The sequence below is a fragment of the Callithrix jacchus genome, chromosome 5, assembly GCF_049354715.1.
Source record: "Callithrix jacchus isolate 240 chromosome 5, calJac240_pri, whole genome shotgun sequence".
Lineage (NCBI taxonomy): Eukaryota > Metazoa > Chordata > Mammalia > Primates > Cebidae > Callithrix > Callithrix jacchus.
The window spans coordinates 124,425,817-124,446,465 of record NC_133506.1 but is presented as its reverse complement, the minus strand read 5'-3'; the positions used below and the strand labels follow the sequence as shown (position 1 = coordinate 124,446,465).

Below are 20,649 nucleotides of genomic sequence, written 5' to 3'. Positions count from 1 at the left end.
AGACTGCGTAGATAATTGTCAAAAACCACAATTTTTTTTTTTTGACACAGGGTCTCACTTTGTCACCCAGGCATGCAGTGGCACAATCTCAGCTCACTGCAGTCTCAAACTCTTGGGTTCAGGTAATCCTCCCATCTCGGCCTCATGAGAACCTGGGACTATAAGTGTGTGTTGCCGTGTTCGGCTAATTTTTGTATTTTTTGTAGAGATGGAGTTTTGCCATGGCCAGGCTGGTCTCGAACTCCTGAGCTCAAATGATCTGCCCACCTGGGCCTCCCAAAGTGCTGGGATTACAGGCATCACAAATTTTTTAAAAGAGGAAAAAAATTATCACCAGGCTGGGCATTATAACACTAATCCCATATCTATGTTGAATTTTTCAGCTTTTTATTAAATCATTGCAACTCCATGAGTCATTTACATTCTTTCCTTTTCGTTTTTGGTTTTTTTTTTTTCTCTCCTAAGCCACTCATTATTTTCTGTTTAATTTTGTTTTTCTTTTTTTTGAAACAGAATCTGGCTCTGTCACCCAGACTGGAGTACAGTGACATGATCTTAGCTTACTGCCACCTCCCCTCAAGCCATCCTCCCCCATCAGTCTCCTGTGTAGCTGGAACTACAGGCACACCTACTACACTCGGCTAATTTTTTTTATTTTCTGCAGACATGGGGTTTTGCTGTGTTGACCAAGCTGGTCTCAAATGGTCTACCCACCTCAGCCTCCCAAAGTGCTGGGACTACAGGAGTGACCTACTGAACCTGGCCTTCTATTGAATTTTTTTTTTTTCAGCAACATTAGGGAGGATTCATACTCATGGATTTTAAAAAATATAGATTAAAAAGAGATTTTTAACATGGATTAAAAATTAAGGCTGGGCGTGGTGGCTCATGCCTATAATCCCAACACTTTGGGAGGCCTAGGCGGGAAGATCTACTAATCTCATGATCCGCCTGCCTCAGCCTCCCAAAGTGCTGGGATTACAAGCATGAGCCACCCGTGCCCAGTCCTGTGTTTTTTTTTTTTTTAATTTTTTAATTTATTTTTTGAGACTGGATCCTACTCTGTGGCCCAGGCTGAAGTGCAGTGGTGCGATCATAGCTCACTGCAGGCATGAGTCTTGTTAAAAGGCAGACCTGGGGGTAGGGTGTGAATGTGTCCATCTCTAACAAGCATGTAGGTGATATCCATCATGCTGGTTCAGTGACCACATGATGAGTAGCCAGGATAGAAAGGGCATGGGCTCTGGCCTCAGAGAAACCCAGACTGGAATCTCCATTCCCACCTCTTACCATCCTGGGCAACATAAGCTTCCTTATCTGTAAAATCAGGCATCAGGTTGGTGCAAAAGTAATTGAGGTTGTTGCCATTGAAAGTAATGGCAACAACCACAATTACTTTTGTACCAACCTAAGAAATACCTACCTCACACAGTGGTCATGTGGATTACAGATAAATATGGACAGTGCTTAGAATATAACAATTTCTCAATAAGTAACCATTATTATATTAACTATTGTTTTATAGATAGAGCAGCTGAGACTCACCTTTCCCGAGTGGCTCAGACACGTGTGGCCTTAGAAATAACCACCGTGCACTGTCTGAATAAGGGGAACACGTGGTTTGTGCTGTTTTATTACCTATGGCTTATCATCTTTTCATGATCATAAATATATCACAAAATATTTAGGAAATGCAATGAGAAAGAAGAAAATGAAAACCCTGGCTGGGTACAGTGGCTCATACCTGTATTCCCAGCACTTTGGGAGGCCGAGGCACACAGATCACCTAAGGTCAGGAGTTCGAGACCAGCCTGGCCAACATGGCGAAACCCTGTCTCTACTAAAAATACAAAAATTACCCAGGTGTGGTAGCAGGTGCCTTGCAATCCCAGCTACTCGGGAGGCTGAGGCAGGAGAATCACTTGAACCCGGGAGGCAGAGGTTGCAGTGAGCAGAGAGATCGCAGCGCTGCACTCCAGCCTGGGTGACAGAGTACGACTTAGTCTCCAAAAAAAACAAAAAAGAAAAAAAATGAAAACCCTGAGTCCCAGGACCAGAGAGCTCCCTTCATAACATTTTAGCATAATTCCTTTGAGTCTCTGTTGCTAGGACTACAAAGATAGGGCTACAGAAGCCATTAAGGTCTTACTGTTGATGACCTGCTTCCTGCTTTTTTTTTTTTTTTCACTTACTATTATATCATGAACATTTTCCCATTTCATTAAATGTTTTTTAAAACATCCTGTTTGGTGCCTGCTTGGTATTCCAGTATCAGAATGCTGGCTTACTTGTCCACGGTGGGAGAAGCTCAAAAGGAGTCCTGTGCACTTTTTTTCTCTCTCTCTCTATCCCTCCTTATGTTCAGTGTCTGGACTAGAAGCAAAGCCAGCAGGCAGAGGAGGAGGGAGGGAGGCCCCAGGTCTGTGAGACCCTGGCAGTGCAAGGCTCTCCCCAGCTGAGCTCAATAGTCCAAGGAACCTGGAAAATTTCAATAGAAGAATGTTGTGGACCTAATCATTAAAAGGTTTCTTGCACTCCCTGCAAATAACGCATTTAAATTTGCACAGAATGTACCGTCTATCTTATTTGCTGTCTTAACTGTTTCCTGTCTGAATCTTTTATTTATTCCTGATGGACCACAGTCTTGGGACTTTGTCTTGTCCTGAAGCCTATCGCAAATGTGTCAGACAGCATTACCTTGATGGTCCATCACCCTGTGGGCACGCTGGACAAGGAGGGTGGTTGTATCCTGGAGTATCAGTACAGCCCATATCATGGCTATATGGGATTCCAAAGTAGTAATCAAAACCTGAAATAGAAGCAAGTGGTAAGTACCCCCACATGGCTGTGACTCCACGTGCTTGCCTTCATACACCCATGGCAAAAATTTAATTTCCTATGATTTAATACTGCAGTGCTAGAGAGTATGTAATTAAAAGAGGATTTGATTAATATCCCTTTGTAGTATGCATAGAAAATCACTTTGCTGGGTTCTGACTGTTGGACTAGATTTGCAAAACATCTTGTGATTAGAATTAACCCAGTTTGGGAAGAAGTGGAGAGAATTATTGAACACCTAACGCCTTCAGTGAAATTATGGACATACTTAGTATTGGGTGAAAACCTACTACACACATGACATGTTAGGGGATAATAAATAAATAAATAAATTGTTCTTAGCTGCTACAAAGACAGAGAAAAAAATTATAGAACTTTTTTCAGAAAGAATAATTCTGTCCTCAAGAGACGTTTCGTGTGAAGAGAAAATAAGATATAAAGATTAAGCAATAAAAGATGAATAGATGAGCCAACAAGAGTGATTAGAGGAAGTTATCCCCGATAGAGATGGTGATGGGGGGTAGGGGCAGGAATCTCAAAATTCTCCTTGAAAGATACTGCTTTTCAGCTGGGACTCAAAAGACTGGCAGAATCTGGGCTTGGAGTGGAGGAGTGGAGGTGAAGGATGGAAGGGTGTGAGCACTGAGACCCAATGTCTTTGTGTTTAAGTTTTTTCTGAGTTCCTCCTTCATTCCATCTCTTCTCCAACCCAAGCTTTTAATCAAAGGCTATAGCTACCTATGCAACTAGAATGCACAAATTCTCCGGAAAAAGGAAACCTTCCCTAATTGCCCAGGTGACAGCTTCGGCTCTCTTTATTTCTCTAGATGGAGATAGAACTCAAATCTCACAAATAATTGCTATTTCTCATTAGCCTGAAATTCCAGGCCCAGGAACAGAGAGAGCTGGGTTTTCGGCTTCAACTCCTGCCCCTCCAAATGCCTCTTGGCCCTCTCTATAACCACACATTCCAAACAAAGTTCCCTTCAGTTCCCCGTGAGCCTCATGCCTTGGGGCCTCAGTGGCTTTGCCTGGAATTCTCTGCTCTGTGTCTCTCACAGGTGAAACTGCATTAGCACTTCCCAGTCCAGTTTTAGTGGGATGTTTCCTATAGAATTTCCCTGCTCCTCACTGCATCCTACCTGCCACGACCCTGCATTCAACTCATTCTTCTAGTGTAGCCTACAGACTTTCTATCATCTGGGCAGTACCACCTTTCCCATTAGTGATGCACTCCTTCAGTTAAACATTAGATCTTTGCCAACCCAATATGTGGTGTATGTAGGAGATAACTAGTAAATGTATGATGTATTTTTTTTCTTTTTGAGACAGATTCTCACTGTCTCCCAGGCTGGAATACAGTGGCATGATCTTAGTTCACTGCCACCTCCACCTCCCAAGTTCAAACAATTCTTACGCCTCAGCTTCCCAAATAGTGGGACTAAGGCACCTGCCACCATGCCCAGCTAATTTTTGTATTTTTACCCTGTAGAGACAGGGTTTCAGCATGTTGGCCAGGCTAGTCTCAAACTCCTGACCTCAAGTGATCTACCCGCTTTGGACTCCCAAAGTGCTGGGATGACAGGTGTGAGCCACCACGCCCAGCCTGTTTGTTGTATTTTTTAAAAATTGATACTTTCATGCTAACTTGGTTTGTACAGATGGATTTGGCTACCTCCTGGGTACACAACATGGCTCTGAAATATTGCATCCAGTATCGGGATGAGTCTCCATGAGGGACAGCAAACTTTTTCTGGAAAGGGCCAAATAGTAAACATCTTAGGTTTTGTGAGTCAGATGGTCTCTGTTAAGGCCACTCAACTCTTTTATTTCTTCTTCTTCTTCTTTATTTTTTATTTGAGACAGAGTTTCAGTTTTGTTACCCAGAACGGAATGCAGTGGCACAATCTCAGCTTGCTCCAACCTCCACCTGCCGAGTTCGAGTGATTCCCCTGCCTCAGCCTCCCAAGTAGCTGGGATTACAGGCATGTACCACCATCCAGCTAATTTTGTATTTTTTTAGTAGAGACAGGGGTTCACCATGTTGGCCAGGCTTGTCTCGAACGCCTGACCTCAGGTGATCCACCCTCCTCAGCCTCCCAAAATGCTGGGATTACAGGTGTGAGCCACTATGCCCAGCCTGGCTGTTTTCTAACAAAATTTTGTTTACAAAATCAGGCAGCATACTGGATTTGCACCACAAGCCTATGCCAGCCACTGAGCTAGATCACAGACATCCTCATACCCCAGTGTTAGAAAGGCCTCATTGTGTTTGCAGAAGCCCTGACCTGAGGAATAGTGCAGGGCAGCAAGAGGAGCCTGGGTGCTTAGAAGGAATGTGTGAGTGCACTTGGAATGACCCAGGGCATGTGTTAAGGGGAAGCCAGGAAGCTGATGAGAACCAGGACAGTGCACCACAGAGAAGATGTAAGAGGCAGGAGGGAAGAGGAATGAACTTGGACATGAGCATGAGGAAACCTCAGAGTGTCCACGCCAGAGGGCTTTTTGGAATTGCCTGGTCTAAAGACAGCAAATAGGTAGGAGATACTCTTTCTTCCTACTTCCTGCACCCACAGCAGACACCAGATCCTTCATGGCACCACTTCCTGCTGAATAGGAGCTGGTCTCAGTATCCCCTCAGCACAGGAATATGCCCTCTAGGTGCCAATACCTGATCTTGTCCAACCCCTCAATTGCCAAGTGAGAAAACTGAAGACCAAGGAGGAAATAAGTTATGGAGAAATTTTTAGTGAGTGCAAAAGCCAGGTCTTCACTTCCCCCATCTGCATTTTTTTAAAAGCGTATGTGGACGATGCATGAATGCCCAATTGGGAAAAGGGGCTCTAGGGAGGAGAGGCAGAGGAATGGGCATCAAAGGGGAGGTAAGCATTGAAGAAGATGTCAGCCAGTGGGGCTACTGACCACTGGGGCCCTGCTGAAGGTGAGCTCCAGGCCAACCCTCTAAAAATCATTTACCAAATGCAAAAACTGTCAGATGCAAACCTTCCACCAGGTCTAGGGCAGAACAATTCAGCCCTTTTCCACAGTGATAGGAAGAGATATTGGGGCCAGGGAGGGGAGAAGTCTGCAAAACAGAGAAGCACATTTGCTTATAAAATGGCAGGAGAGGAAGGGGACCCAATGTAGGGCCAGGAACAGGAGAAGCCACCAAAGCTGAGATCATGGTCAACTGCCTTTAGGAGAAAGTCCATGGCTTCCCATAGGAAATGGAAGAGGTCAGGGAAAGAGCAATGGCACGAACTACAACTTTGAAAAACCATCAATAATTTAGTGAATTGAATGTTTGGAGAATCCGCCCTTCAGCAAAGTGATTTTCAGAGAACCAGCTTTGGCAGCTTGATCTTGGCCTACTTCCCCAAGGCCAGAGGGTGAGGAAGCAAAGGCTGCAGGAAGAGGCCAAGAGGCAGCATCTCCTGTTTGGGTCCATGGCCAGGTTTCCTGCTTCGGTGAACCCATTAGTCAGTTTATACTTCTTCCCAGATTAGCCAAGTCTAGACCTCATGGGGCGGAAGGTTCCCTGAAGTGTAAAGAACCGGGAGATGGCAAAAAAGCTGATGGGCCTGCAATGGGGCTGCTGGAAGGGCAAACAGGCACTAAGGAAGCGGAGCCAGGGAAGGTGCCACCAAGTGGGGACTAAGGTCCTGGGGGAACCCTGGCACCCCAAATGCACCCAAATGCCCTTGTTAACAAAGATGTCCTAACTCAAGGTTGCCCCCAGAGACAGGATGGCTTAGCTGTTCATGGAATCTCACACAGAGACCTTTATTTTCCGTTTCCCAGGTAACAAATCTCCAAAAGAATTCTTACCACGGAAGTTGGGGTGATATGAGCCGTGGTGCCCAAGATGCCATTTGCCTGTAGGAAAGCAAAAGAGAGATTTTCAGAGGAATCCCCCTAGGGGTACCATGACCCCCTGAGGAGCTGATCACACACTCAACTCTTCATCAGCTTTGCCTTGTGCTGTGGACAAGCAAAGAGAGGTTGCAATGCAGTATGCAAGCCAGGCTTTACTCTCTGGGGCTGAGATGGCGTCCACAGGGACACATAAAGGATGACTCCAGACTCACACAAGAAACCACAGTGAAAGGGGAAGACAGGCCATCACCAGGAGCCCAGAGAAGCCGGCAGGCTGCGCCTCTGCCCCTCAAACAGGGCTCTGCAGACACAGCAAGCCCTCACAGGCCATCACCCCCTCCACTTTGCCCTCCTGCACTGGGGCCCTGCAAAGGCACCAGGCAGCCCAGGGTGCAGGTGCACCTCCCCACGTGGTCTCAGAAATGCTCGCTTCCTGCCTGGTTTCATCATCTTCCTCTCTGGCCAACATCAGCAGCCTGAAGTTCAAGCACCAAGACACCTACAGGGCAGCAAATGAGGAAACTCAGATGCCTGCTGCTCCTCGGTCTGCAACTGCGTTCAATCCAGGGGAATAATTGGGCAATGTGTGGCCAGAGTTCTGACAGTGTCAGAACTCTCTGATCTGCTCTTCCGCTCTGAGGAGTAGACCCCAGGGACGTCACCCCTATGGTGAGGGGGCAAAGAAAAGAATGTGGTACAAAGATTGAGATGCTGGCAGCATTAAACCACTCAAAGAAGAAAGACTGACAGGCAACCACAGGAGTATGTCTAAGCACATTATTTGATGTGGCCTCATGAGGTATTATCAAACTATTTTTCAAGACAAATGCATGTAGCAAAAATTAAGAATCAGTGAAGCTGGATGAAAAGCCTATGGGAGCCCATTACCCCCTCCCTGCAACTGCTCTATAGGATTGAGAAAAACATTAATAAAAAATGGAGAGAAATGGGCTGTCAATTGAGTGTCTCACACCTATAACCCCAGCACTTTGGGAGGCCGAGGCAGGCAGATCACATGAGGCCAAGAGTTTGTGACTAGCCTGGGCAACGTGGCAAAACCCCATCTCTACTAAAAATACAAAACTTAGCGAGGTGTGGTGGTGCACATCTGTCATCCTAACTACTCGGGAGGCTGAGGAAGGAGAATCACTTGAACCCAGGAGGTGGAGGTTGCAGTGAGCAAGATCATGCCACTGCACTCCTGCCTGGGCGACAGAGTGAGATTTTGTCACAAACAAACAAACAAACAAACAAATTGAGAGAAATGGATTAAGCATTATGTGGAATACTTTGATTAAACATTACATGGGAATATGACATATTAAAATTATGAAAATTATTGTTTAATCATAAAAATTACAATATGTAAAATTATATTACATGGAAACAGAATAATGTGAAGGGGAAAAAGTGGAGCCCAGTGATATGTGCATAACCAGGCAAACACACATAAACATGGACCAAGATGAGAAGCAAAGTGTGATGCCGGGGATAGTGGCTCACGCCTATAATCCCAGCACTTTGGGAGGCTGAGGCAGGCGGATCACGAGGTCAGGAGTTCAAGACCAGCCTGGGCAACATGGTGAAACCTTATCTCTACTAAAAATACAAAAATTAGCTGGGCATGGTGGCACGAATCTGTAATCCCAGCTACTCAGGAAGCTGAGGCAGGAGGATCACTTGAACCGAGGAGGCAGAGGTTGCAGTGAGCTGAGATCACACTACTGCACTCCAGCCTGGGTGACAAAATGAGACTCCATCTCAAAAAAAAAAAAAACCTTGGGAGTGTTGTAAATGGATCTGATATTCCTTTGGTGGGTCTTTAATTTCATAATTTCGACAGGTGGGTGGGTATGCTTAACTATCCTGTCCAGGACATGCAAAAGGTATCGTGAGTGGTGAGAAGGTAAGGAATAGCAGCTAAATAGTCAAGCTGCAAACAACTGGTTACTTAGAGTTTAAATTCATGAAGAGGGAGGGGCATGAGATCAAATCCAGCTCCAGGAGAAGCCAGGCCCCCTACTGCAGTGTAAGGACTGAGTTTGGCACTGCCCTGGGACCAAACCCTTCCTGGCTATGAGGTTTATTATTTATTTTACTTATTCTTAGATACAGGGTCTCACTATGGCCCAGGCGGGTCTCGAACTCCTGGGCTTAAGGGATCCTCCCACCTCAGCCTCCTAAAGTGCTGGGATTACAGGTGTGAGCCACCTCGTTCAGCCAGCTGTGAGGTTTACATGGACGCATGCAACTGGCCTAGTTGGGAAAGTCAGCCCACAATGAGAGTTTCACAAATGGTGTCTTGGTGTTGATGTTATTAACATAATGACTCCTTGGGGTATGGAAAGAAGGGGATTGGAAAAAGAGAAGGGTTGGACCTTAATTGGTCTCTCCTACAGCCTGGGACATGCCCTCCTGAGATAAGGAATGCTGTACTCCAGGTTGAGCTTCCGTGAAAGGATGTCAGGCTCTTTAACCCAGAGTGGGACAAGAGGGCCAATACCAGACGCACCAGCCCTGGTGGAATAACCTCCCACAGGTTCACCCGGTTCAGACACCAAGACAGACAAGGGCCAACCACTTGTGGTCGCCCTTCCCTTGCAATTTCCTGTATGGTGGAGAGAGGCAGGGATCCCAAAGGGTCCAGCTCTTTGAGAGTTAGGCTAACAAACACAGGCAGCTGAGGATGCTTCTGGGAATACTGGGTTATCTTGGTTCCCAGAGGGGAGACTGGCGGTGAGGCAGATGTCGGGGCAAGGCTGGGAACAGATATACACCTGTCTAGAGCTGGCCTCCACCCCTCCAGGTTAGGCAACGTCTCGTCACCACCCTGAAACTCAGTTCTCTTGCCAATACAATGGGGGAAATAACAACCTTCATGCCAATAAACATTTAACCCGGTGCCTAGCACATAATAAATGCTGAGTAAGAGATGCCTAAAAAAAAATGTTTTAAAGGAGAGGAAGTCACTGGACAATGTGGCAGACGTGGCTGGTCTCCCAGCAATGCCCATGCCCCCATGTATCCTGCTAATAAAACTGTGGCTTTGCTCAAAGTGTGGAAGATTAGCATGCCCAAGTTCAAGTCTGTCACTGCTGTCCCCAGTTTCTCAATCTGGGAGTGCAGCAGTGAGGCGTGGCCAAAAGATCCAGCTCTAGCCAATAAGATGTAAGTGTAAATCTTGGGGTCGGGGCAGAGCTGAGCCTCCTCCCTTCTTTTCCTTCCTTTAGCCAAATCCTGGTTCAGGGGCCTGAAGTTGCTGAATGGCAGTCATGAGGTAGCAAGCATGAGGACAGACACCAAACACCAACATGCTAAGGATGGCAGAGTGAGAGCACCTGGCTCCCGGCAGCATCCTTGAGCAGCTGATCTAATGAAAGCAACCACTTACTTGGAAACTTGCTGTAATGGGAGGAAAATAGCTCCATGCATGTTTTAACCCACTGTTAGGTCTTTTCAGTTCCTCACAGCTGAAAGCATCCCTAACCCACACAGCAGACATGAACAGGAAAGCAGACAGGCAGCATGTTGGAGATTTGCAAACACAAGGCAGCAGCCACTGCAGGAAATGCAACAGGCCAACGGCGCCCAGAGTTACCTATCATTCCAGTGACGTAACCCGCCTGCTGCAGCACCTCTGCCAAGGTGGTCTCGTTGAGTGGAAGGCCTCCCACAGAGGTGACTGCAAAGTTGTGTGTGACTCCATTGCGAAGGCCAAGCCGGCCAGTGAGCAAGGAAGCCCGGGAGGGTGAGCAGGTGGAGGCAGCTGCATGGAAATCCACAAACCTGCAGGAAAACAAACAGTGGTCAGGACCGCACCAATCACAGGAGGCGAGAGCAAGAGAAAAGGCAATGCTCATGCAGTTCCTGGGATCCCAGTGCTCAAAGATCAAAGATCACCCAGTCATGGGACAGGTCAGAAAATGGGATTTCTGGCCGTGCATGGTGGCTCACACCTGTAATCCCAGCACTTTGGGAGGCTGAGGTGGGAGGATCACCGGAGGTCAGGAGTTCAAGACCAGCCTGGCCAACATGGTGAAAGCCAGTCTCTACTAAAAATATAAAAATTAGCCGGGCACAGTGTCCCACGCCTGTAATCCCAGCTACTCAGGAGGCTGAGGCAGGAGAATCACTTGAACTCAGGAAGCAGAGGTTGCAGTGAGTCAAGATTGCGCCACTGCACTCCAGCCTGGGTGACAGAATAAGACTCCATCTCAAAAAAAAAAAAAAAAAAAAGGGAAATAGGATTTCTGGGTTTCAGGAAAATGAAACCCAGAGAAGTAACACAAGTAGTCCAGGGTTGTACAACCCATTCAAATGGATTTAATTCAACACATTCAGTCCATCTTATTCATTCAAAGGTTCCACATTTCCAGCATGCCTACTTACTATCGTTGCAGGTTTTTAATCCCAAAATCAAGACTTGAGGCCATTTAGGGTCATTCACGGATATGGGCAGACCTGCAAAAAGTTTGTGTTGCTTTGATGCACACGTTCTCAGTAGACACTGAACAAGGTGACCCTCTCCCTTCTGGTTTCAGCTCTCATATCATGCTGTAAAGAAATGTCCACGCAGTCTATTTAGAGCCACGGCTTTGCATTTTTGTGTTTCATGTCAGTGGTTTCACTATGGAAAATGGCCCCCAGATGTAGGGCCTAAGTGCTGTGCAGTGTTCCTAAGCGCTCAAAGGCTTTGATGAGCCTTATAGAGAAAATGTATGTGTTAAGGCCAGGCGTCATGGCTCGTGCCTGTAATTTCAGCACTTTGGGAGGCCGAGGCGGGATCACTTGAGGTCAGTAGTTCGAGACCAGCCTGGCCAACATGGTGAAACCCCATCTCTACCAAAAACATTTTTTAAAAAAATTGGCCAGGTGTGGTGGTGGGTGCCTGTAACAATAGCTACTCAGGATGCCGAGGCAGAAGAATCGCTTTAACCCAGGAGGTGGAGGCTATGGTGAGCTGAGATTGCGCCACTGCACTCCAGCCTGGGCTCTAGAGCAAGACTCTATGTCAAAAAAAAGAATATATATATATTAAGGTATATTTACACAGAAACGTTCACAAAACACAGTTATGGATTAATGTAATTAGTGAATGAAAATTTTGTGACTAGATGCTCACAGGAAGCTAACCCCATATTCTCCCTAGAAGCAAAAGAGTCAGTATTCCTAATTCATTACTCACAGTGGCTTTATGGAATATTATCAATAACAAGAATCCACCGAGGTCCAGCATGGTGGCTCACTCCTTTAACCCCAGCACTTTGGGAGGCTGAGGTGGGTGGGTGAGGTCAGGAGTCCGAGATCAGCCTGGCCAACATGGTGAAGCCCCTTCTCTATGAAAAATACAAAAATTAGCCAGGCATGGTGGTGCATACTTATAATCCCAGCTACTCAGGCGCTGAGGCGGGAAAATCACTGGAACCCAGGGGTCAGAGGTTGCAGTGAGCCAAGATTGTGCCACTGTACAACAGTCTGAGCAACAGAGCAAGAGTCTGTGTCAAAAAATTTTTAAAAATAATTGACTGACTCTATTACCTATTACTGTATGCCCAGGCTTTTTTTAGACATTGTGGAGAATACAAAAGAAGTCTAATCTAACCATTATCCCACCCTCAAGGAACAGGCAGAAACAAGACACTGAGAGACAAGACACGAGCAAATTTAAATCACAACAATGCACAATGGTATATAATTAAGACCCCAAATAGATGGAGAGAGCACAGGAAATGGAAATTAGGAATGCTCTAGGATTGAGATACAGAGAAGGAACTTGATGATGGTCCAAGGATTAGAGAAATCTCTACAGAGGAAGTGGCACAGAGGTTGGAATCAATCGAAAAGATGGGACTGTTATGAACACTTCAAATATCACAGGACAGGCATTCCTGGTGGAGGAACAGCAGGATATTCTCATTTTTGCAAAAGGAAACACTGAAGGGATACACCAGAAGCTAACAAAAGAATGATTTCCCAAAAAGGGAGGGAGAAACAGTATGTGGAGGGGGAAAGCAAGATTCTCTGGAATATGTTGTTATACAGTTTGACTTTTGCACCTTGTAAATGTTTGATATGGTCAAAAAGTACAATTAAATCACAAGGGAAAAAAAGCAGACCCTATAATTAAAAAATAAACAAAACACTGAAACAAACAAATCCAACCATGTAACAAACAGGAATATGACCACACAGAGGAAAGATTCATTCCAAGTAATATTAGCACCCAGTGTTCTGGCTGCCAACATTAGTGAGATATAATGTAAGGACGAAGAGAACCACAAAAAAAAAAAGCTTAAATTTGACTCAGCAGCTGTTCCATTGGTAGCAACACTGGGTTCAGGATTTTCAAACTATTTTACGTGATACGGTAGAGTAAAGCAAACAAGTAATTATATTAACGTTCCTAATCAGTAACCAAGATGTCCAGTGCAAAAGGTAAAGATAGAAAATAAAAGAAGATAATAAAAAATCTGTAATGTTAAAATTAATATAGAAGTCATTATGCATGATTTTTAAAAATATATATTTCCTAGCTACTATCTGCTGAAAGGGCCTAGAATCATTGACACCCCGGTAGCAATGAGCATGCTACACCCCTATCATTGTTTTAAACACCATCCTGCAATAAAAGGAATTAGATGTCCTTGGAGAAATTGTTAATTCCAGATTTGAAGAATAAGTACCAGGGGAGTCTGGGACATCTGCGTGTACCAGGAAGCAAAGCCCCAAGAGCCAGCTTCGAGGGGCTCCTGATGGCCAAACTTGGGACAGTGTGGGCATCAAAAGAACAATTAGGCCTGGCATGGTAGCTCACACCTGTGATCCCAGCACCTTGGGAGGCTGAGGCGGGTGGATCACTTAAGGCCAGGAGTTTGAGACCAGCCTGGCCAACATGTCAAAATGCCGTTTATGCTAAAACTACAAAAAATCAGCGGAACATGGTGGCACACACCTGTAATTCCAGCTACTAAGAAGGCTGAAGCATGAGAATGTCTTGAACCTGGGAAGCAGAGGTTGCAGTGAGGTGAGATCGCACCAGTGTGCTCTAGCCTGGGAGACAGAGGGAGACTCAGTCTCAAAAAAAAGAACAATTAGTGTAATTGATTGTAAGCCATGAATAAAGAAAAATCCATTAGTCCATACTGACACTCAGAAAAATTCATTTGCCATTAGAAAAAAATGTTATGCCAACTCCACACCCTAAAAATTCGTAAACATTCATCTTGACACTTTAGAATGGCCACAGTCATCACTAGGTGATGAGGGAAAGCACTCTTTTACAGAAGCATGGCAGGCAGTTGGACACAGAGAAGGAACAGCAGCCTTAGGAAATCACCATTTTTGCAACTCCACCTCCACCTCACCCAACCCAACCTCATCTATTTTTTTCACTTTTGGGGCAGCCAAGCCCACCCATTCCCCCAGCTAATAACTGACGATCAGCGGGTGTGTCGGGAGTGCTTGTTCACAGTGTCAACCTCGGAGCGTCATAAATCGGACACAGCTGGCTGATCCCCACCTTATAAAACGATTAAGTTTAGTGTCACGCACATCAGGTACCCTGACCTTGTACATCTCCTGATGGGATGCAAGATGAAGTTTATAAAACCAAGGGTTCTTGCCAAAAGCATTTACCCTGAAACTAATCAAACTTCTAAATCTAATTTCCAGGTTACAGGAAACAGAGCTTCATAGAAAAACAAATTAAATGACACCGCAAGGAAATAATTTAACAAACCAGTATCTAGATATTCTACAAGACAACAGGTCTAGTCTCTTCAAGAAGTCAGTATCATGGGATAAAATGGGATTGGGGTGGGTAGTAACTTACATTAAAGGACAAAACCACATGGAATATGTGATCCTTGACTGGCTAGCAATTCAAATAAACTGATAACACATTTGGGTATACTTAAGGGGATTTTAATACAGACCCAATGTAAGGTATCAGTGAATTTTTGTTCATTTTCTGAGTGTAATAATAGTTATTATAGGTATATGGGAGGATATTATTCCTTTTTATTTTATTTATTTATTTTGAGACAGAGTCTCGCTCTGTCACCCAGGCTGGAGTACAGTGGCACGATCTCCACTCCCTGCAACCTCCCCCTCCCAGGTTCAAGCAATTCTCCTGCCTCAGCTTCGAGCGTAGCTGGAATTACAGGCGTACACCACCATCCCCAGCTAATTTTTGTATTTTTAGTAGAGACAGGGTTTCACCATGTTGGCCAGGCTGGACTCAGACTCCTGACCTCAGGTGATCCACCTGCCTCGTCCTCCTAAAGTGCTGAGATTACAGGCATGAGCCACCACACCTGGCCCCTCTTTTTTATTTTTAATCTTTTTCTTTTTTTTAATTATAGAGATGAAGTCTCACTAAGTTACCCAGGCTGGTGTCAAACTCCTGAGCTCAAGCAATCCTCTCACCTTGGCCTCCTAAAGTGTTAAGATTACAGGCATGGGCTACCATGCTTGGCCAAGAATATTATTAACAGATGCATACTGTAGTATTTATAATGGTCATGAGGTTTGTATCCTGCAAATAATTCAGAGAAAAAAACGTTTATAGATGGAGCAAATATAAGCAAAAACAGCAACATTTTAACAATGGAGGAGTATGCTGATGTTTATTTTACTATTCTTTCGATTTTTCTTTAGGTTTGAATTGTTTCATATTAAAAAGTTTTTTAAATTATAAGGTCTGGATTATATAATGACCAGGGTAATGACAGAGGGGGTGGTCAGGGGCCCAGCATCCTCCCAACTCAGCCTTCTGAGTAGCTGGGACTACAGACGCATGCCCCTATCCTCAGCTGATTTTTGTATTTTTTTAGAGACAGGGTTGCGCCATGTTGCTCAGGCTGGTCTTGAACTCCAGGCTTAAGCGATCCACCCACCTCGGCTTCCCAGAGTACTGTAATCGCAGGCATAAACCACCATACTTGGTGGCCCTATGAGTTTCCAATGTATTCACACTCCTCAAAGATGCCCCATGGAGATGTCTTCTATATGGTTACAGTGAGCAGGAAAGTCAGTATTGCAGACTGTGCCCTGTACCATGACCTTGGCCTCTGCCAAGGTGACGTCCCTGGATAGCAATGATGTCTGCAAAGCAACAAAGTAGATCGCTTCCTTTGCTCTTCTTTCTCTTGTTGTCTCTTTCCTTTAGATAAAGAAATTACGGCCGGGCACGGTGGCTCACGCCTGTAATCCCAGCACTTTGGGAAGCCGGGGTGAGCAGATCACAAGGTCAGGAGTTCGAGACCAGCCTGGTCAACATGGTGAAACTCTATTTCTATTGAAGATACATAAAATAATTATCCAGGCATGGTGGCACACACCTGTAATCCCAGCTACTCAGGAGGCTGAGGCAGGAGAATCGCTTGAACCCGGGAGGCAGAGGTTGCAGTGAGCCAAGGTTGTGCCATTGCACTCCAGCCTGAGTGACAGGGTGAGACTCTGTCTCAAAAAAAAAAAAAAAAAAATTACATTCTAGCCCAGAGATCATAAGGCAAAATCATTTAAAAATTATTATCACATGGCCCAGCAATCCTACTCCTAGGAACTACACAAAAACAAGCGAAATCAGGTACTCAAATACTAACATAGGCTTGTTCACAGCAGCACTATTCCCAATAGCCCACACGTGGCAACAACTCAAATGCCCATTGGTAGATGAACTGAAAAAACAATGTAACATACCCATACAATGCACTGGAGTACTGTTACCTGCTACGACAAAGTTGAACCCCAAATACATCATCACGTGTGAAAGAAGCCAGGCACTAAAGGCCACATACTGTATGATTCTATTAATAGGAAAGATGCAGAATAGGTCAATTATACAGACTGGTGGGTACCAGGGGCTGGAGAAAGGGAGAAATGAGGAGTCACTGCTTAAATGGGTTCAGGGTTTTCTTCCGGAGTGATGAGAATGTTTTGAAACTGGATGGAGGTGGTGGTTGCACAATATTATGAATATATTAAATGTTACTGAGTTGATTTTAACAGTTCAAAGTGGATAATTTTATGTTATGTATATATCACTTGAATTTTTCAAACAAATCCTAAGACTGAGAGGAAAAGTCCCAAAGAGAACCTCTTAGGAAGGGGCCTTGGCCTGGTAAGCTGACTGTCAGGAGGTCTTCAGGGGAGAGAGTTACTGATTTATAAAAAAGGAGTTCATTTATCATTTCATGCATTCCAAAAATATTTACTGAGCAGCAACAGCTACTAGGGGCAGATCCTGAAATCCATGTTAAGGAAGCAAACAAAAGGTCCCTATCTTCAATGACCTTCCCATTTCAATTTCAAACAAAAGTCCAAGGAAGTCATTTCCATTTTACAACTAATACGTATCGCCATTTTTTAGCTTGAACCAGGAACACAGCACTTTACATGTGCTAAGTCATTTAATGGCATAAACGCCCCTCATGGGAGAGCCCTAGGATGGGCTAATATAAGGATTCCCATATATAGATGAAGAAACGAGCCAGGGAGAGGTTAAAGACCTTGCCTTGGCTGGGCACAGTCACTCACGCCTGTAATCCCAGCACTTTGGGAGGCTGAGGTGGGTGGACCACCTGAGGTTGGGAGTTCAAGACCAGCCTGGCCAACATGGAGAAACCCTGTCCCTACTAAAAAAAAATACAAAATTAGCTGAGCATGGTGGAGCACACCTGCAATCCCAGCTACTCAGGAGGCTGAGGCAGAAGAATCACTTGAGCCCAGGAGGCGGAGGTTGTGATGAGCCAAGATCACGCCATTGCACTCCAGCCTGGGCAACAAGAGCAAAACTCCGTATGAAAGAAAAGAAAAGAAAAGACCTTGCCTCACACTGCTGGAAGGGGTAGAGCCACAATTTGTTTCCAGGAAAATCAAGTCCATGCTCCTGGCCGTGGCACCCTGCAGTCAGGTATCCAAGGGCACACACCCTGGGACTCAGGCCTTTCCAACTCCACATCCTATACACGTGTCATTAATCCATGCTGCCTCTACTAAGAACTCCAGACACTTGTCTTGAAAGCTGAAGGGAAGGGGCAGGGGAGACTCACCCACTCCAGAGCTAATCTTGGAAGGAGGAAACCCGCAAGAGATCAAGTGAAGTTTTAAAGTAGAGAGGAAAGTGCGCCCAGTCCCCCAGGCCTAATGTAAGGGAGGAGAGAAAAATGAATTTGACCTGGGCATGAGAAGAGGCCGTGAGGCTTAATCATCCAAAGACAGGTATGGGACACACACACAAACAAACACATGTAGACAACACACATGCATGGGTGCACACACCCATCTTCAAAAACAGTTGGATGTGAACTAAAGAAAGTACTAATTGGGCATGGGGAAGGCCTCATGAAATCAGATGACACAACACTGGAGATCTATTCAGGGAAGCTGGTTTTTCAAGGTTTTTGTATCTTGAAAACCATCTAGAGAAAAACCAGGCACCTGAATGCCTGGAGGTTTTCCTCAGAGACCTGCCTGAAGACAGAAGTTTCCAGGAGCAAGCTTGCCGGGATTCTAGGAATGCATGCTTCTGGAGAAAAGAATTGCTGCTTAGCTTCCTAATCACCAGGTGCCCGTTCAAGGTCATGATCATCCAGACGGCACTCTGCTTCTGGAAACCTTCCTCCTTCACTTTCTAGGAAACCCATCTTCATCCTCCTTCGGTCTCCCTGATAACTCCTGTTCTCCGTCCACTGTGGGCCTATTTTCCTTTGCCCATCTCTAAGATGTAAGATGTGCCCAGGCTCCCTCCCCAACCCTCTCTTTGTTGTTGTTATTGTTGTTTTGTTTTTGTTCTGAGATGGAGTCTTGCTCTGTTACCCAGGCTGAAGTTCAATGACATGATCTTGACTCACAGCAATCTACACCTCCCAGGTTCAAGTGATTCTCCTGTCTCAGCCTCCCAAGCAGCTGAGATTACAGGCAACTGCCACCACGCCCGGCTTATTTTTGTATTTTTAGTAGAGACAGGGTTTCACCATGTTAGTCAGGCTGGTCTCAAACTCCTAACCTCAGGTGATCCACCCGCCTCAGTCTCCCAAAGTGCTGGAATTATAGCCCCTTTTTTTTTTTACTTCTAGTCCACTCACACACTCTGGGAAGTCTCAGACAGCCCCACTCTAAACTAATGCCTAAAAGCTGATGATCCCCAAATCCATATTTCCAGCTCAGACTTCATGTGGAGACCCCTCCCCTCCCCTCCCGGACATCTCTTCTTGGCACCTTATATGCAATAATCCAGGGCTGCCCTCAGTGTCTTCCCCTCCAAACCCTGCTCCCATCTGCCAGCCAGGGAGCAATGCCACCACCATCCACCCCACATCCCCACAGAGAACCCATCAGGCCTGCCTAGATGCTACACTCCTGCTCATTCTCCATGTCAAGTGGTCACCAAGTTCCACCAATTCTCCCAGACCTGCCTTTCCACTCTGCCACCCACTAAGCACCTCCATAGAGGTCCTTAGGAGAGAGGCAAAGTTATTACAAAAGCCTAATCTTCCTGTCACCTCATGTCACCCTCCACACTAATACAAATATTTTTCTTTTTCTTTCTTTTTCTTTTCAAGACACAGTCTCGCTCTGTTGCCAAGGCTGGAGTGCAGTGATGCTACAATCTCAGCTAACTGCAACCTCCGTCTCCTGGGTTCAAGTGATTCTCCTACCTCAGCTTCCCCAGTAGCTGGGATTACAGGTGCATGCCACCATGCCCAGCTAATTTTTATATTTTTAATAGAGATGGGCTTTTGCCATATTAGCCAGGTTGGTCTCGAATTCCTGGCCTCAAGTGTTCCGCCTGCCTTGGCCTCCCAAAGTGCTGGGATTACAGGCATGAGTCAGTGCCCAACCCAAATGTTTTTCTATAATGCAAATTTGATCACACCAGTCCCTTACTGAAAAACATGCCTGGTGCGGTGGTTCACCCCTGTAATCCCAGCAGTTTGGGAGGCCAACGCAGGTGGAGCACCTGAGGTCAGGAGTTTGAGACCTGCCTGGCCAACATAGTGAAACCCCGTCTCTACTAAAAATAAAAAAGTTAGCCGGGCTGGTGGTGGGTGTAGTTCCAGCTACTCGGGAGGCTGAGGCAGGATAACTGGTTGAATCTGGGAGGCAGAGGTTGCAGTGAGCTAAGATCACACCATTGCACTCCAGCCTAGGTGGCAGAGTGTCCATCTCAAAAAAAGAAAACAAAAACATGATCTTGCTCTTCCTGCTTCTCTGGGCTTATCTACCACCCCTGCTCTGCACATCTTATTCTCCCAACACAACACACTGCTCCCATGCATCTGTGCCTTTGCACATGCTGTTCCCACCACTGGGAATGTCCTTCTTCCCACTATCCAACCTTCCATTGATTGGGAAATCCCATCTGCCTTTAAGGCCTAGATCAAGGCCTGACCTGTCTTCAAGGCCAATGTTCAAATGTTAGCACGTCGATGAAATCCTCCCTGATCTCTCCTCCTGCAAACTATCTGCCATATCCCCATGCCAGCACAGAATCGGGGTCCCCCTTCTCCACATAATTATATATCATTCAGCATATCTCTTATAACACTCAACCACAACAGTGATAATTGCTTGAGTCTAGGAGTTTGAGACCAGCCTGGGCAATATAGGAAGACTCCTGTCTCTACAAAATATTTAAAAATTAGCCAGGCATGGTGATACACGCCTGTAGTCCCAGCTACTTAGGGGGCTGAGGCGGGAGAACTGCTTGGACCCAGGAGTTAGAGGCTGCAGTGAACCATGATGGCACCACTGCACTCCAGCCAGGGAGACAGAGTGAGACTCTGCCTCCATCAATCAATCAATCGATTAATCAGTCAATGAAAGATAGCTACAATGCTTTGACATGCCTCCCATTGAGAGGTGGCGGTCTATGGACCCTCCCCTTGAATCTGAGTGGGTTTTGTGACTGCACTCAGTCACAATAGAATA

The 20,649-nt window shown here is 45.6% G+C and overlaps 1 protein-coding gene across 12 annotated transcripts in view; it reads right to left on the bottom strand.

Annotated features, from left to right (window-relative positions):
- ARSG (arylsulfatase G) overlaps positions 1-20,649 on the bottom strand; it is a 145,641-nt gene that overhangs the window by 57,399 nt on the left and 67,593 nt on the right. For 5 of the 12 annotated variants that reach the window (XM_017972759.4, XM_017972757.4, XM_008997641.4 and 2 more), the window contains exons 3-5: positions 10,313-10,500; positions 6,667-6,714; positions 2,698-2,809 (exon numbers count right to left, since the gene is read on the bottom strand). In XM_017972759.4, the coding sequence (XP_017828248.1) occupies positions 2,698-2,809; positions 6,667-6,714; positions 10,313-10,500 (348 nt within the window). Of the gene's footprint in view, positions 1-2,697; positions 2,810-6,666; positions 6,715-10,312; positions 10,501-11,103; positions 11,269-20,649 lie in introns of all 12 variants that reach the window. The other 7 variants (XM_078374501.1, XM_078374500.1, XM_078374502.1 and 4 more) reach the window with 3 other exon arrangements.